Here is an 18,098-nt window from a genome sequence, read left to right as displayed (position 1 = left end):
AGAATATGTCAACACTGTTGTAATATCAACATTGGCTGAGTCGTCAGTCATCATCACCTAGACACGTTTGAATGTCAACATACAGTATAATACTTGGTAGCCTAGCAGTGACGTATGGTCTTAAGAGGAATCTTAAGGGTATGCGAGTGGTGCTTCCAGTGCAGAGATCTGACAAAGTGGTTGTTCCATGAGTATTCTCTTCCTATCCTTAACCCTAGGAATCTGACTTGATCCAGGTTGCTCTATGGCAGGGTAAAAGCTGTGCTCCTGAAGTATCAGAGGCCTGTAGTTGCTTCCTAGGCACTCTTACAACATAATGCAGATGCTATACAGCTCAACACTGCTGTCTGCGAGGTGGTTACACCATTTGCCAAACCAGCGTTATGCCCCTGACTGAATGTGGAATGACTTGGTAACCAGCTACTTAAGGGCTAAGTAAGAAACACCTTAAATTTAGCAAAGATCAACTTTGTCTAATGAGCACATTATTTTTAATCTTACAGTAGATGTGCTACAGTGCATTCCACTCCTGTCAGCGAATTTCAAGAAGCCACAAGTACAATAAGTATAGGTTTACAACCTTGGACAGTTGAAGATCAGCAAGACATAGGCAGGCCTGACTTGGTTTCTGCCACCTGTAGATGGCTACTTAAAGTGGATAATGCACCCTTCGCAAAACCCTTACCATAAACGGGGCAGTACGGATGGTGTAATGGTTAGCATTACTGCCTCACAGCACTGAGGTCATGGGTTCGATTCCCACCATGGCTCTAACTGTGCGGAGTTTGTATATTCTCCCCGTACTTGCGTGGGTTTCCTCCGGGAACTCCGTTTACAATCCAAAAATATACTGGTAGGTAATTGGCTTCCAACAAATTAACCCTAGAATGTCTGTGTGCGTGTACATGTGGTAGGGAATATAGATTGTAAGCTCCACTGGGGCAGGGACTGATGTGAATGTTCAAATATCCTCTGTAAAGCGCTGTGGAATATGTGTGCACTATATAAGAAACTGTTAATAAATAAATAAATAAACAAGCGTTCTTCAATGGTCCCCACAGTCACCAGATCTCAAACCAATGGAACCGCTTTGGGAATAAATGGAACAGCTTTGGGAATTGGGATAACGGGAAATACACAGCAAGATTCTGCAGGCGTAGCTGGAAAGTCTTCCGCAACTGTATGATGCGACCTTGTTAACATGAAGCAGAAAAGGAGGAATATTCCCAGCACATCCACCATGCCGTGTAGACCTCCAGCTGTTCTCAGGGAAAAAGTTGAAACCCTTAAACGTTTAACTAATGCAGTTGCCAGTGTAGGTATATAAGCTCTGAGCATAGATAACCTCATAAAAGGACCAACCTTGTGATGTTTTTAGGTAAACGCTACTTAAAGCCTTTAATAAGAAACAACCTAAAGCAGGATATTACTGCCATCCCTATGTGATCATGAACTTTGAGCACTAGCACAAGTATTTCTTTAGGCATTATGTCAGCCAAAGCTTAGATTTCCATTCCAGGTTAGTAAAGCTTGTGAAAAAAAAAAAAAAATTCCCCACAGCTGTTATTTTCAAGGTAAAACTCTGTCCTTCAAGTTATCTAGGTTGCTCTGCAGGTATTAGCGGTTCCACATATCCCTGAGGGAGAAATGGCTGATATGGACACTGACACACCATGTCACACCAGCATCTACAGCCATACATGGAGAGGCAAAAAAAAAACAGTTTCTAAAAAAATCTATATATACATAAAAAAAACACGAAAAAAAACAAAGCAAAACATGGGATGTCTATGGATCGAGACGTCACATGTGCAGTCACCCTTTGAGTGCCAAGTAAATTTGTCAAAACAGGTGTGAAAATTGCCAAGCAAACATTTTTATTAAATCAGAATGACCTGTAATGTTTGTTTACCTTATATAGGAAATATAATGTAATAGCAGGGTAATAGCGGCACTACCACGGACTTATACATCCAAGAACGAAACAGAAAGTAGCTGTGGTAGCTGACATTTCGGGATGTAACTTGCTTTATCAAAGCAAAAAAATGTGCATAAACCTAATACATATAAAATATAATTTATATAACAAATGTGAGCGACGCTGGAACTTTTAGCGGATATTTTGCACATGTCTAACAGAACTCAAAGGGTTAATACTGAAGATGAGCAACCTCCCAATCCCATAGATGTCTGTACACACTGAGCCATTTCTAACTGTGTGTATGGGGGGGGGGGGGGGTCACACTGATCAGATAAAATGCTCCACGGATCCGACCACTTAATCCGATCAGCAGATTGATCGGCATAGTGTATATCCAGCTTAACCCTCAGGTTATCAGGATGATTAAGGAATTCACACTGCTAGCTTCAGAGTGCCCAGTAAAATGCGGCCATCATGCCCCTTTTCTCTGAAACTATGACATGTCACCTCCCAGACCCAGAAAGGAAGCCACATATCAATCATGCTGCAGCTTAGGGGGCACCGCAGCCATCATACGTACTTGGTACAGATCCTGCCCAATTTAACCCCATTGTTAAAGCAACATTATAGAAGCAGCACACCTCTTGAAAAAGTCATTGCAAACACTTTATTCAATAATAATGAATCCGACAACCACTTACCACACAACAGTTTCATGGAGATCTTTCAGTCACCATAGCAACAAGCAGTTTCATTTTAGTAATCAAGCAACAAGAAGCATTGGTTCCACCACTCGAACAGAAACGTAACGACATGCGAGGATGCTTACATAATGTCATAGCACAGCTCCGGACACCCTTCAGTCAATGTGCACATGAGGCGTTTACAAGCATGCACACCCCTGAAGAATAACGCTGCTGTCTAAAGCTCGGTACACATTACATAATATTGTCCTTGAACAGTACTGTTAACATTTTCCCTTGAACTGTTTGGAACTCACTAAGGGGGGGGGGGGGGGGGGGGGGGGGGGGGTATGCACAAAAATATTTCTAACTGAATTGTTATCTTGCATATTGTTTAAAATATAAACAAAGACTAATATGTACTCAGCTTGAGTTGGTGTTTTTTAACCACCGTGTCCGACAGTCATTATCCCGACTGGACGGACACAGACAGCATGGTGATTGCAACTAAGCCGCTTGCAGGCTCGCTGCGCTCGCCATGCTGTGGTCACGGTGGCTCGCTACGCGAACCACCTATTCTATTCTCGCTCTATGGGGGTCGCATCCCTAAAAAACACTCATAGGACAGACAAAAATATTTAGTGCAATGTACACAGGGGTCAGGTCTTCCTTGAGACAAAAACATTCCTTCATATAGATCATGATCTTTGAAGCACTTAAACATTGGAATGCTATTAGTAGTTCCTTTACAGTAATGTGTAAATTAAAGCACACCCTCTTCAAATATGTGTTATACATATCGGAATATAGCAATGCTATTGTCTACAGCAAGCACTGACTTTTGTAAATCAGGTGACAAATAAAATAAATATATTTACTTATTCGTTGTCATTTGACAGATGAAAAACCCATGTGAGATGAAATATATACACCTTATTACCTAGTAATTTGTAGAACCCCATTAATCAGCAATATAATTAATTACCTGTTTGCATTAATAAGTGTCTTGTGTTATTTAATTAATTGTGCTTTGTTAATAGCACCTGGCCCAAACTACCTTCTTTACTTATATGGAAGCAGTGAGGGGTATTAAGCTGATGGGTTTTTCATGTTGCCTCCTTTTGTGTTAATTATAAAATTCTGATCACCAATGAGAATCCTCAAATGTCAGACTAGAAGAATGAAATGGAGTACTGCACAACCAGAAGCAACAGGATTCCTGCTGAGTCGGAGTTTCCTTTCGTTACTACAGTAGTATTGTTTCTGGCACTGGAGTGCCAATCCGCTCTCTTGCAGATCAGACTGTAGCTGTGCAAATAGTGTATCTTCCTCTTACCACACTATGACAGTACAACAAGCCATAACCAAGAGGTAAGCAATTATTTTATTAAAGGACCCTGCAATTCTAAGGGTTATGGGTCATGGGGCGACAGTCAATAGGTTTTCCACTATTTGTGTCAAAATCGTCAAAAAGGACGACACAAGCAATAGGTTAACATGAAAATGACATGTTATTCATGAGTTTTTTGGTGTAGGCACGGACATTTTAAAAGTGTACCACTGTGTTAGCCATGCAACGTTCAGCACACTGTTATAATCTCTTTCTATAGCCACTTGGATGGTAAAATGCAAATAATGTTCTTTACATGGATTGTGAAAAACTCATGCCGACTTTAAATAAAGAAAGCATAACCACTCAGGGCAAATTACAGCTTAAGAGGCAGAAGAACCTTTGGCTTCTGCCTGGGGAAGGGGGGGGGGGGGTTGTAGTTATAAAAGCTAGGAAATAAAATTAGTACTAGCCAATCAGCATCTAGCTTTACAGGCTTTGTTTTAAAATTGACAGTTTGGAGCTCATTGGTATTTTTTTCTCTCCAGTCTTTGATACATACCCCCCTTAAGGTCCATAAATAACAGGTTACTGTGTATGAGCCTGGTGTGCAGAGCGTTCTAGTCCTGTCAGATCGCTCCGCACGCAGAGCTTGCTAGATCACTCATACACACGTAGTGATGTCTGTATTGGTGATCTGTGCTAATCGATGTTCTCTAATCAGAACACTGGTGATTTGACTACATGTAGTCAAGATCGAGTCAGGTGATGGCAACGCATGGGTCCCCGCATAACATACACGCGGAGTGATCCGTGCTTAATATCTAAGCTATCTTGTCAAAATGGGCTAAAAATGGTCTCTTTCCTCAAATTATTTGGCCTTCCTCCTTTCAAACATAGTATCACATACGTTTGTAAAATGTCCACATAATGTGGAGTACCTTATGGAGGCCCCAAATATAATCCACCTCAATATTGTTATCTTACCATAACTAGAACAGGGAACTCAGTCTCCACATTAAAGAGTACCAGGGATCTATATACATTACAAAAGGAGACTGTCGACAATCTCAGCTATGCATCAAAAACAGAACCCTAACTAATAATACACCAGTGTTCCATACAAAAGGAGCTCTGTGTACGATAGACAATTGTATTTTTCCATTTTTGCCACTACTTTTTTAATCTCCCTCTCTAGAAGCTTCCTTCATGATATGCTTTTTCATTAGACTTGTCCAAATTGGATAGAACTACACTGGGACTGCTCGGATCAAACTGAAACAAAGGGTAGCTAGACCTAAACCTGAGAGTTACAGAAAAAAAAAAAAAAATATATATACACATACATACATACATACATACATACATATATACATACACACACACACACACACACACACACACACACACACACACACACACACTACTCCCCTGGGGGAACACCGCACTCACCAGACTTGTATTAAATATTAAATGATGTCATCCAGGTAAATGTCCAAGTCTAATGCTACACAATGAGGCCTGCCGACGTTTTGGTCCCTTAGGACCTTTCTCAAGGCAGCAACAGGAGACAACAGGTGCATAAGGTATCAAGGTATGGGGTAGGGATTGGGACTATTAAACTTGGACATTTACCTGGATGACATAATTTAAATACAAGTCTGGTGAGCGCTGTTTTCCCCCAGGGGAGTAGTCTGTATCTATATAGTACTGTCTTTGTACTACTATCTATACGGGGGATGCGGTCATTCGTCAGACTGCATTTAGGTCTACAGTCATTAGGTCGACCCCACTAGGTCGACTGGCAGGAAGGTCGACCTGACTTAAGGTCGACATGGGCCAAGGTCGACATGACTTAAGGTCGAATTTGCATAAAGGTCGACATGAGGAAGGTCGACTGGTCATAAGGTCGACATGGGTTTTTCACTGTTTTTAGAGCCGACATGTGCCGACAGGCGGTATTTCATGCCCTACCATCCACTAGGGCGTGGTGGGAGAATAAAATAGTGTGCCGAGCGCAGCGAGGCACCGTGCCCGAAGCATTGCGAGCGAAGCGAGCGTCCAATTCTCATTGCCAACTGTGTCCATGTCGACTGTGTCAACATTCGGATCAAAAAACAGTGAAAAACCCATGTCGACCTTATGACCAGTCGACCTTCCTCATGTCGACCTTTATGCAAATTCGACCTTAAGTCATGTCGACCTTGGCCCATGTCGACCTTAAGTCAGGTCGACCTTCCTGCCAGTCGACCTAGTGGGGTCGACCTAATGACTGTAGACCTAAATGCAGTCTGACGAATGATCCCATTCCCTATACGGCACCCCAGCTAATGTGAGGGTGCAGGTCCTGTGTGTGTGTTATAATACACACATATATATATGTAAGCTGTTTGATAAAAGCCTTATGGGCTGAAACGTCACGAATACACCCTGTGTGATATTGTCGTTCTTTTGGATACAAGTCCCGAGTGCCGCACTCCCCCCTCCCCGTATGTATGTATGTATGTATGTATGTATGTATGTATGTATGTATGTATGTATGTATGTATGTATGTATGTATGTATGTATGTATATATATATATATATATATATATATATATATATATATATATATATATATATATATATATATATATATATATATATATATATATATATATATATATATATATATATATATATATTTTTTTTTTATAATATATATCCATCCTAAAGATTGAAACGTAACAGGAATAAAATACTGATGTAAAGAGAAGAGATAAGTATGCTCGTAAACACAAGATTAGAGGAAAGGAAAAAAAAAATACTGAAGATAAAGTAACTGCTCTGTTTATACGTCACTGCAAACGCAGCAACCATGTACAATGAAAATGCTTTGGCATGCAGAACAAATGTGTGGGAGGTATTTTTCTACAACAGGAACAAAATTAAAGAATTACAAGATATTTCCTTAGGCGCAAGATAACAAAACCACATTTTAAAACAAGAAGACATTAGAATTGTGTGTTCAGTTTTACAACAGTGTAAAGAGAAGCATACTGAGTAATACTGGACTGAATTATCTGAAGCAATTTGCCAGATTAATAATAAATAGGGATATCATTTTTGGCAATATGTGAATACATTTTAAGCAAGAATTACATCTTAAGGTTTGGCCTTTATACCACAGGTTTTGTCTATCACATCATCGACATTTGCAATTTCTAAAAGCAGAAACTCCCGGTCATAAAACTCTATTCTAGATTTAAAATTAGATTTTTAAAACTTAATCTCAACTATCCGAACAGCATAAATCCCGTTCTTGGAGCACTGATATTAGTGTGGACCCCAGAGGGCACTCGTCTAATGGATTATTCTCCTGGTGGTATTGGCATAACTAATTTTGTTACGTATCAAAAGTATCAGATATTCAGTACTATACACAACTTCATATAGCAAGGGTCCTGGGTATTTATGTATTCCCACAAGGGGCTGATTCAATTGTTTTTGCACGCGGCTACCAAAAAACTTTTTTTTTTTTATTAATAGATGCCTGGAATCCCTGTAGGTGACATTTATTCTTGGCAAAAAAACAATCCCTAAGCAGGACTTGTCTGTTTGTGGGTGACATCCATGGGCACCCAAACACAATTGAATCAGTTGAAGTGAACCCTATGGTGGGAAGCGGCTTATTATTAGGTGTGAATTGCGACTTTATGCTGCTCATTCCTAAATCATGCTTCCAATTAAAATCAATAACTTAATATGCTATTTAACAGACCGTCACAAAGGTTGTGGATAAAATATATAATTCATGGTAGTGTACTTTAACCAACATTACATATATAAAAGATTAACTTCTGTTTACTATGAACACCTAGATCTGTGTAGATATGAACAATAAAGATCAGTAATCAGCAATTTATTCTAGCGACATAAGGCCACTGAGTACTTATATATTTTCTGCAATAACTCTTGCAATCAGAGGCGGAACTACCATTGACGCAACAGGTGCAGTCAGTGTCCTAAGGTGCCCACTGCTGCCCGTCACCCTATTCCTGTGGCATATTGTGAACTTGGGTCGGGGTGGAAGAGATGCCCAAATTATATTATTGCACCTGGGCTGACAACCCACAACCCACTGCTTGGAATAATATTGTGTGGCTCCTCCTGTGCAATATGCACTAAATGAAGAGCAAGCAACAACAAAGTACACTGACAGAAGCGCCACGGACTTACAAACTATCTTTTCATCAAATCTTGGCCATGAGGTAATCCAATGGATAATAAGATTTCTTGGTGTCAAAATGAAAAAGCTCAGCTGCCAATAAGAGAAGGGGATAAAATAAGACATTACCTTTTCTCTGTAGAAATATCCGCAGTAAAGGGTTGGCAGTAGTTAATGCTTTGTGGTAATTATCATCATTATTAATGGGCAGCAAGTCACCATGAATGTCTGCATAGCCCACCAATAAATCCAGATCTGGGATTTTATGTACCCGTTGCAACAATCCATAGAAGTCATCGAATTTTCCTGGCTTCGACCTTTCCAGAGCAAAACGCCGAAATTCTGCCCCAAACTGAAAAGAAAAGATTGAGCAGTGTTTATTCAGGAAACACAGAAACCATAATCAATGAGCGAAATCCAGCAGTGGTATACACAACGTGTGACACTTCAGCTGCTGTAAAACTACATACACCAGCATAGCTTGCCATATTTTTATAGTGTGTCATGAGAGCAGAACTGTAGCACTTTGGGAAGTGTTGTTCAACAGCAGCTGGAGGGCCACACATTGCATATCCCTGGTACAGTGTATTCACAGCTATCTCTTTAATGAGGCACCATCACTAACCCTTATCTTTCCCTGGTCTCTAGCTGTAGCTTATTTTTTAGAATAATCATTTTAAAAAAACAAGGATAGATCGAAAGGAGGCTGTTGATCAATAGTGATATCACGACAACAAGAGAGGTAAACAGCAACCAATCATTGCATCACATTAAAGTGAGCTTACCACTTACACTCATTATACTGAATTCAACTGTGTATTGAACTGACATGCAAGAGAACACAGGCAGGCGATAAAGTAAGTAAGCAAGAAATTACTGATGCGTTTCTCATTCAGATGTTTTTTTATGTCACAGATTTCGAATAACAAATTGGATCCTATCAATTCGCTCTCATAAGCTCTGATCTAGCAAGTAACCTTTAAAAAGAGTAGAGCATCGTGGTTCCAAAAATGGTCCTTGGATACCAGAAATATGTAGATTTTTAACAAGTGACTGGCTCACTGTAATAATAAAAAAAAAAAAAAAAAAAAAAAACACATGTACTACAGTTGTCATCATGTGGGAAGAGATACATGCATCTTAAACTGGGAACACGATGGAGCAATGTCAGGCTAATTTAGCGCTTTGTAATTAATTTATCTACAGAGACCAGACATACTGGGAGGACAAATAAAGTCACTCCAAACTATAAAGGGTTATAGTTTCTAACATGCTAGATTTGGTTTGGAGGACTGCTATATGTGTACTTGGGACTTAGGTTTTCTAAATAAATCCCATTCTAAAGAAGGATATATGCCAAACACAGACCACTGACTCGAAACATCAAACACGAAAACAGCACCAGTACTATAGTTAGTGTCTTAAACTTCTGTGTAATTTAGTCTGCAGAGGACAACTAGTACAAACAAAAAGGCAATCCGTTATGCACGAAAGCCCATTATTATTTTTCCAACATGGAGGTTATTTATCCTCAGCTTCTTGGTTCCTTAGGAAAGAATTAGGGCTGAGCAGATCCGGATTTACCCGGATCTCAAAACGGGTTCTTATTGACTATCGGCTGTCATATGTTTTTGGAGCCAGATAGCCAATAACATCCCATTTTGAGATAGTGCTACAAACTGGCTCCTGGTGTCCAAGGTGCTAGGGAAGTGGTATATTCATTAAATATTAAACAAATTCTCAAACTTGGTCCTCAAGACCCCACGCGGTTCATGTCTTCCAGGTCAACTACGGAATTTTAAAATGTGACAGTTGGTGATACACAGTGCTCCTGCTGGGTGACCTGGAATATGCAACCTGTTTGGGGTCCTGAGGACTGAGTTTAAGGTATAGTAGTTCAAAAGTTATTAGGTCGACCACTGATGTTCGACAGTGACTAGCTCAACACAAGCTTAAAGTCGACATGGACATGGTGGACACTCAAACGGTCCACACAAGTTTTTCATATTTTTTTTGTGCATCTATGTTGAAATACGTCAACATGGGCCTCATAAGTGTACCGAGTTCCCTCGCATGGCGCGCTGCACTCGGCACAATGTTATATTCTCACTCTATGCCCAATTGGATAGTAAAGTATGAACCAAGTCGGTCTACACCGACTTAAATAGTCGGGGACTGCTTAAATAGTTGGAACAGTATTTAGGGTAGTCCCACTATTTTTACCATTTCCAGTGTCAACCTAGTAACTATCGACCTTACTGGTCGTCCCAGGGACCGCATATCGAGTGAAAACCACTATATATAATTAGAGTGAGCTGCACAAAAAGTCAGAGACAAGAAATCTCTTAAGAAGTATTACTTTCATTAAGAAAATTACTACTAGGGTTAACAATTAATTTCCTCCGGACCCGCCGCAAACCTATGCCCAGAATCCAGGAGCACCCAGGACCTGCCGGACAATATTCCCACAGCCCTCAACCAGAGACGACCAGCTCCCACTAAATTACCACCAACATCCTCTCATAAACTTTGAACCGCGCAGCATATTGAACCCCAATCCCCATCCCAACACCCCCAACCCTGCACACAAATTCCCACTACCCCACTTGTGTGCCATATTCCACCAAAATCATTATTTATGTATTTATACATATGAACACAAACTGCATGACCGTTTATATCAATTGATACCAACAATTACTGCATTATATAATATTGCATGCATTAATTCAGATTGCGTTTAACAGTGATGCATTTTTACTCTGATGTTTACAATTTGTATCAATGAGCAATTGTTGTACCCATGTTTTAAATTCCAAGTAAAACTATTCATTTTTGAACAATACCCACAAATTGTCAGTCTCCAATCATAGACACATACACACACGAGGAGCAGAGCACGGCACAAACAAACTGTATTAACGATTCATTTTTTACTATTTTTTTTTTACTATTCCTGGCTTCCCAGAAATGCTGCAGGGAAGATCTTTCATTGTTTTTAACTAGTATTCTCTGACTGTAGCCAGAAACTTGGGCTGCATAACTGAAACAGTCCTGATACCTCCCACTAGTGCTTGTTCCACACACGCATTGGACACACCTATTGATGAACACACCTATTTATGACTAAAAGGTCAACACAGAGGACTGGGGAACATTTTACATAAAATAGGAAGAACAATACCTAAAGCCTGAGTCAGTGAGATAAACATTAAACACACATACACAAAAGGATTAAGTTAAATAACTCAGGAGGACTCATTTGTAACTAATCTAGTCGTTTATTGCACAGTCAGTACTGAAGCTATGTGCCTCAAGAAAACAAAATAGATAATCCACCAATTAACTCTTTAAGAATGTATTTCCTTATTTATTAGCATGCAACAGATAGTATAAGGAATGTTGGGATGTGTTTACTGCACATTCAGAAGCTGATACTGAACAGACTGGAAACATCATTGGGTACTTGTGTAGTTTCACAGCGCCAGTAGATCGCATGCGATTTGACATCCGATATCGCATGCGATTTACTATCCATTTTATTTCCGCACTATCCACTAGAGCAGTGTTTTTCAACCACTGTGCCGTGGCACACTAGTGTGCCTTGAGCTGTTCTCAAGTGTGCCCCCAGATCTAGAGATGCCCAAACCAGTTTACAGTCCCCACCAGTTCAACTGTTATTTACTGGTCTCTTCATGTAAAGGGCCAATGTATTTTATTTGTGTTACCTGTGGGGACCAGTGTGATTGATGGGGGCCAATAGGTTTGGGTTTTTTCCTGTGGGGGCTAATTTGTTTTGCCCTGTGGCGATCTCATGGTGTGCCTTGGCAATTTTAAAATCTTATTTAGTGTGCCGCCAGGTAAAAAGGTTGAAAATCACTGCACTAGAGCGTGGAGCTGATTTTATATAGTACATTGAATATATATATATTAACATTGAACAGACTTGAAACCTCATTGTGAGCCAATAAAATAAAGAGACATATCTAGGGGCCATTTCCTTTATGCTGATTGGTGACTTTAATGTTTAGTGATTTGTTGGGGGAATGGCAAACTACAAAGAGAAAAAAAGAACGGCAAATACATCATGTTAAAAATCCCTCACTGCCCGATGCAGTTTTATTACAAGTTTGGATTAGAAAATGCAAATCGAGCATTTCCAACATGTTGGATTTTGCCGATGCCCTAACCCAGCCATTGGGAGAATGGAGAATTGGCCCAATACAGTCCTGATGTACTGGCCCCTTAAATGCGAAACAACATTTCATCAGGAACGATGTTGTTGCTCAAGGACAGTATCAAGTGAACTAAGCTTAAGGGGCCTACACACATAGCGATCCCCGGGGATTTTCTAAGCGATCTCACTAAATCGCTTAGAAAATGCCCCCTACATCACTGTGTAGGGGCACGCTGGATAAATTACAAAGAGCACTGGTGCTGACAGATCGCTCAGCAGCACATCGCTGTGCGCGGAACTATCTAGTAACACTCATTCGCTACATGTGTAGGCCTCATTACTCTGTATATAGAAATTTGCTATTATAGCCAAGAGCCAGGTGTGACCAAATCGGACATATGAACCCCATATATCAGGAGTTTATTTGGGGCAATTTGCCATTCTCCCAATGCCTAGGTCAGGCAACAGAAAACCCAACATTTTGGGAATCACTGATTCCGTCCGAAAATTATTAGAATTATCAACATGTATAGTGAAGCAGATCAGAGGAATCGGGAGCCAAAGGATGTATGGCACGTAATAGATATGTTACCCGTCAAAGCATTTGTGCGTCCATGTAGGAGTACTGTAATCAACACTCAACAGAGCCAAGCAATTCTGTTATACACTACAGCACAATCACAAGTGGACAAGCGATAACGTCAATAACACTTAAGTGGGAAACAGATTTCAAATAAGCTTTAACAACATATGTATCGTTTAATAATCAGCTCAATCAGTTAGACAACCTATACTACATTACAAAGTGTCAAATTAACTATTTGTGTTAAAAGGTAACATACATAAAAACAGAAATTAGCACTCCCATTGGGCCAATGTGATTGCTATATTATGGGAAATGGCTGTACAAATAGCAGGTGCAGAGCTCCAGTGCTCTCCTGCACAAACAAGACTAGTCCACAACAGTTGCTGAAAGGTGGCCTTATGACTGCGGTGCATACGCCAAAGCTGTTTTCATCACAAGTATTCCTGTCGCGCTCTAAAACTAGTTTAGGTGGTGGCATTACCAGGAAGATTTGCATTGGATGTAGAAGTCAGCAGAAACGTTGAAGGGGCAGATTACCTGGCACAGCCCTCTGCCACATTCCTGCACAAAACACTCCTTTATTAACTTGGCAAGATATGTAAGGCTATGATTGAACAGAAGGTAATGCGCAATCATGAATGGTATCTTCCCGTATGAAAACATTGTTGTAATCTACGCTAACAATAGCTTTGATAAGGATTCAGAAATCCCATCTAGTGGGGCCCACACAAGGGGTGATTTCAGGGCAATTTCTAAGCGATCTGGCCAGATTGCTTAGAAAATGACCCTTCATCGCTCTGTGTGTGTAGGGGCATAGCAATAACGATGCATGGCCCCCTGCGTCGCTATTGCCAACCAATTAATGTCCAATCTCTCCATGTGTAAACCCCTTGCGGGGAAGGGGGGGGGGGGGGGGAGTAATAATAGCACACAACACGTTGCCCAATAAAAGTGTATTGTGCCGCACATTACATATGCACATATATAATGAGTAGGCCCGCTAGTTCCCATTTGCCGCACGGACCCCGCCAGTGATTTCACATTCTTCTAATGGACCCGCTTCCTCCTGCACAGACAGCGCTGCCCGGATCCCCTTTATGTACTGGCTCAGGACATCACCGCACTCAGCAGCACTGCATGGCCACCCAGCCACCATGCGACCACCTCACTATCCTCTTCCTGTCTGCACTCCTGTGCCCAGTAAAGATGAGGACAGCGAGGACCACGCTGCACAGATCCATGGCTGCCAGGTATCCGGAAAGGGGGGGTGCGGGGGTACCTGGGGAGGGGGGGGGGTAGCGGGGGTACCAGAGGAGGAGGGGGCCCCAGCGGAGGTACCAGAGGAGGAGGGGGGGACAGCGGAAGTTCCAGAGGAGGGAAGGGGGGCAGGCCAGTTACCAGGGAATGGGTGGTATATTACTGGTGAATTACTGTTTTTGTACATTTCAAACAGGTTCAATCTGAATGGTACAAAAACGGTGATTAGCCAGTAATATACCATTTACAACATGCAGTGGGAAAGGGGTTTCAGGCTCAGACCCGTTTTAAAGTCCCATTTAAGAATACTGGGTCTCTATCCGTTTCTGCATTGGGAAAGCAGCATAAAACATAACCAGAGCTTACACCTGAGGAAGGTGAGAAATAAACTGAAATAGAACCAATTGGTTCCAATAACACCATACATACTTCCTGGTGCACAAAGCAGCACAGCAGCCATTTTTTAACTATACCTGCAAGTGAAAGCAAGGAGGTCAAAGGAGTTCACTCAACGGACCACCTCAGACCACAGCTGTAATTGCTGTTTACATAAAATATCTAAAACATGAATCTCCAAACACCAATGGTAACCTCCCTATTAGAATGAAGACTATTTAGTATTCGGAAGATAATAAAATGATAACTAATACAGCCAGTATACACATGTCAATTGTTAAGTTAATTGGAAAACACATAGTAAAATAATGTTCTGTACCCCATGGAGAAAAGGAGAGTCTCCAACCATATGAAATAAATAAGTAAGAGAACACTCTGGTCTCTTATTACAGGTGTGCTCTCAATTCTAAATTTAGCTTTTACAATTAGACTGAAATACACACACCTAAAGCTAAAAGCTTATGTAATATGGGCAAACACATGGTGCTTGTAAATATGTTTTTATTTCTGTTGTGTACATCTAAAAATATGCCTTCATTATACAGGCATGGTTTTACAGAAACAGGAAGGTACAGTTTAGAAGTGTATCTTGTTTGAATAATGATAATAGGTGCACATTTGTCTAGAAATTAGACATAAACAAAGAGCTGTAAAACAAGTCTCAAAGCACAAAGACCAAAAAATGCTGCAAATCCACCAATTACCATCATATACATAGAACAACATATTTACAGCAGCCTACTACTGGTGTGATCCATAGACCACTTTCTATCTTGAGGCCCTGACGTGTGTTTATGAAGCATAAATGTTGGGGACTATGTAAAACCCGGACCCGTAGGGTGTCTTGTCCAGGGGGGTCCCTGTGATAGCTATCACCAGGGACATGGGGGAGGGGAGATTACAGCCTCCCCGGGTGGTCCGGACGGTCCGGTTTTTGCTACATGCCCAGACCAAACAGGGAGGCTTTATTCTACCCCTCCTCCTCTACCTGGTGACAGGTGTGATAGGCAGCCCCCCGGACAGGACACCCCCGGCCATAAACCCCCTGGCCTGGAGGCTACAAGCTACAAAATGCAGAGTTTGATGTCCGGCGGTTTTGTCCTGGTCCGGTTTTCACCCATACCCTAAGGCCGGTTTCACACACTCCGGCTCCTGCCGGACGGTGAAATACCGCACGGCCAGGGAGCCGTGCCGCACACATTAGTTGTGAATGGACACTATTGTGTCCATTCACATGGGACGGCCACGGCCCGGCCGCACGGCTGCAGCCGGATCCCGCCACTGAAAGGGACGGCTGCCGGGCTGTGGCCATCCCCTCCATGATAAACTACTGTGTGCGGCACGGCTCCCCGGCCGTACGGGATTTCACCGTCCGGCAGGAGCCGGAGTGTGTGAAACCAGCCTAAATGTTGCATCTACAGTAGGCATATAATGGCACAATTATCAAAAAGTGGGCAAATATGGCACTAAAGGAAAAAATACTTAAAAAAAAAAAAAAAATAATAATTCGATCGATAGGAAGAGAACGACCTAGACATTCATCTTATATAATTCCCCCCCCCCCCCAAACTGAAAGGCGATGAAGAGCAGAATTCAGTTTTTAATTAAAAAAAAATAAAATATATTAATATATTAAAAACATTACGATCCAAGATAAATTCACCTAGGATGTGGATCACAGCGGTTCTAGTGCGCACTCTATGCATCACATAAAACTAGTGATAAGGGTCTGAATCAGAGATGAATGCAATGCTGATATTCGTGCAGCTGAGTGCAATTTGAAACTGCGCATGTGCTAAAATTAAAAAAAAACAACCTACAAAACATGCTGATGATATGTATAAACTGCTATTATGTACTAAGTCACTTGCAATAGAGCTTGCGGCTCACAACCATGGGCATTCCTGTGCAGAGGCATGAAGTGTTTGGAAAAAAAAAAGGCCATCTCCTGGGTGTGTAAGTGAACGCGGCAACATTTCCAATTGCTGATCCACAGAGAATTGTGTAGACTAATTTGAGAAGGAATCACTAGCAATGGTGAGGAGCTCTGAACCACTTGCACTGTAAAAGTGGCCATCTTATCACTTATGTTCCCCATCGCACAAGGCATAGACCGATATTAGCACTAGTATATTACCGTACCCGCAATTCTGACAGCGAGCGCTATTGCAGATGCAGTAGCATCCACCTCAGAATGAGGCCCTATATAACATGGATAAAGTAAACTGCAACAACTGCCTATAGCAGCACCCCGGGGGTCTGTCTGTGATGCAGAATAGCAGAGTGGGTGCAATAGTCCACGGATTACACAAGTATGTAAGAAATGCTTATACAGAGGATTTGCATACTTGAGCGGATAGGAACACACTAATGCATCTAGTACAGGCATTCACACTGTAGTCCTGTGGTCTTCTAACACCCAATGGCACAGTTCTCCCCAGCAGGTGCCTCTATGGGTGGGAAAGGGGGGACTGACATAATAAGAACATACATCTCTACAGCAATCCCTTTAAAACTTAGTGTCAGTGTGTGACAGGTGCCCGGCTGCCTGACAACCTGCCAGTGTATGCCCCCCACACACCCTAACCAGCAGATGCCCTCCCCATAACACCCTTTCACCCAGCAGGTGCCCTCTACATGCTCCCTCCCCTTTGGCAGGTGCCCTCACCACACAGGCAATGATCGGTCAGATACAAACCTTGCTTTTAACCTCCACCATGCCCAGCGACCTGCTGCTGCCGCTACTGCCCGTTGCCCGGTGACTCCGGTTCATCATGGCCGCCGAGGTCTCCCTCTCACCGACACCTTCGCTCGCCGTCCACCTTTCGCCTGGAGACTGCTGCCTGTGTGACACGGAGGAGAGCCCCGGACCGCCACCGCCTGCGTCACTGCCCCGCCCCCGCCTCCTCCTCCGGCCGCGGCCTCGCACAGGCCCCGCGCGTGCACCTGTACCCACGTCGGAGCGCGCAGGTAACGCGCCACTGCCAGCAGCAGCCACCACCTCTCACACACACACAGAGCCGGGGACTGCGGAGACCCCGCCCCTAACGGAGACACGCCCAGTGAACCCGCCAACCTGGACACCTGGAGAGAGGAGCGCCGTGTGACGCTGGGACGTCACGCGAGGCGGCTACCATGGCAACAGTAACAAATGTGTGTCAGCCCGGTGGTGGTGCTGCTGCTGCTGCTGCTGCTGCCTTCATAGTGGCAATTTACTGCTAATGACGGCGTGAGACATTGCCATGCTGCTTACTGTACCTGGCCTAATACTGTACGTCCTGTCCTGACTAATGTAATGCATGCGGTGTGTAACGTGTTCCTTCCCTCATGGTAATGCCGCGTCTCAGGACGTACATGTGTGGTAACACTGGTAGTGACTACACTCCAACGATGGAACAGTAATTAGGTACTGATTTAAACAGTGCTGCCACATACAATGTATAAGCATGCACAGTTCCACAGTTCCAATTCATACTCAATCTCAATGACATAAAATTTTAGTATGATGGGTGTCCTGTCACATGTCCAATGCAGGAGAAG

General features: G+C 42.3%; 1 protein-coding gene across 1 annotated transcript in view; it reads right to left on the bottom strand.

The window, feature by feature from the left end:
• Positions 1-17,588, bottom strand: part of PARD6B (par-6 family cell polarity regulator beta) — a 31,804-nt gene extending 14,216 nt beyond the window's left edge. Inside the window, exons 1-2 of the mRNA XM_083146476.1 lie at positions 17,257-17,588; positions 8,272-8,494 (exon numbers count right to left, since the gene is read on the bottom strand). Coding sequence (XP_083002602.1) covers positions 8,272-8,494; positions 17,257-17,334 — 301 coding nt within the window. The 5' untranslated portion in view covers positions 17,335-17,588. The remainder of the gene's footprint in view (positions 1-8,271; positions 8,495-17,256) is intronic.
• Between the last annotated feature and the right edge of the window lie 510 nt (positions 17,589-18,098).

Source organism: Crinia signifera, chromosome 6 (assembly GCF_055691185.1).
Source record: "Crinia signifera chromosome 6, ASM5569118v1, whole genome shotgun sequence".
NCBI classification, from domain to species: Eukaryota; Metazoa; Chordata; class Amphibia; order Anura; family Myobatrachidae; genus Crinia; species Crinia signifera.
The sequence above is the reverse complement of the archived record's forward strand: the minus strand, read 5'-3'. Positions and strand labels throughout refer to the sequence as shown.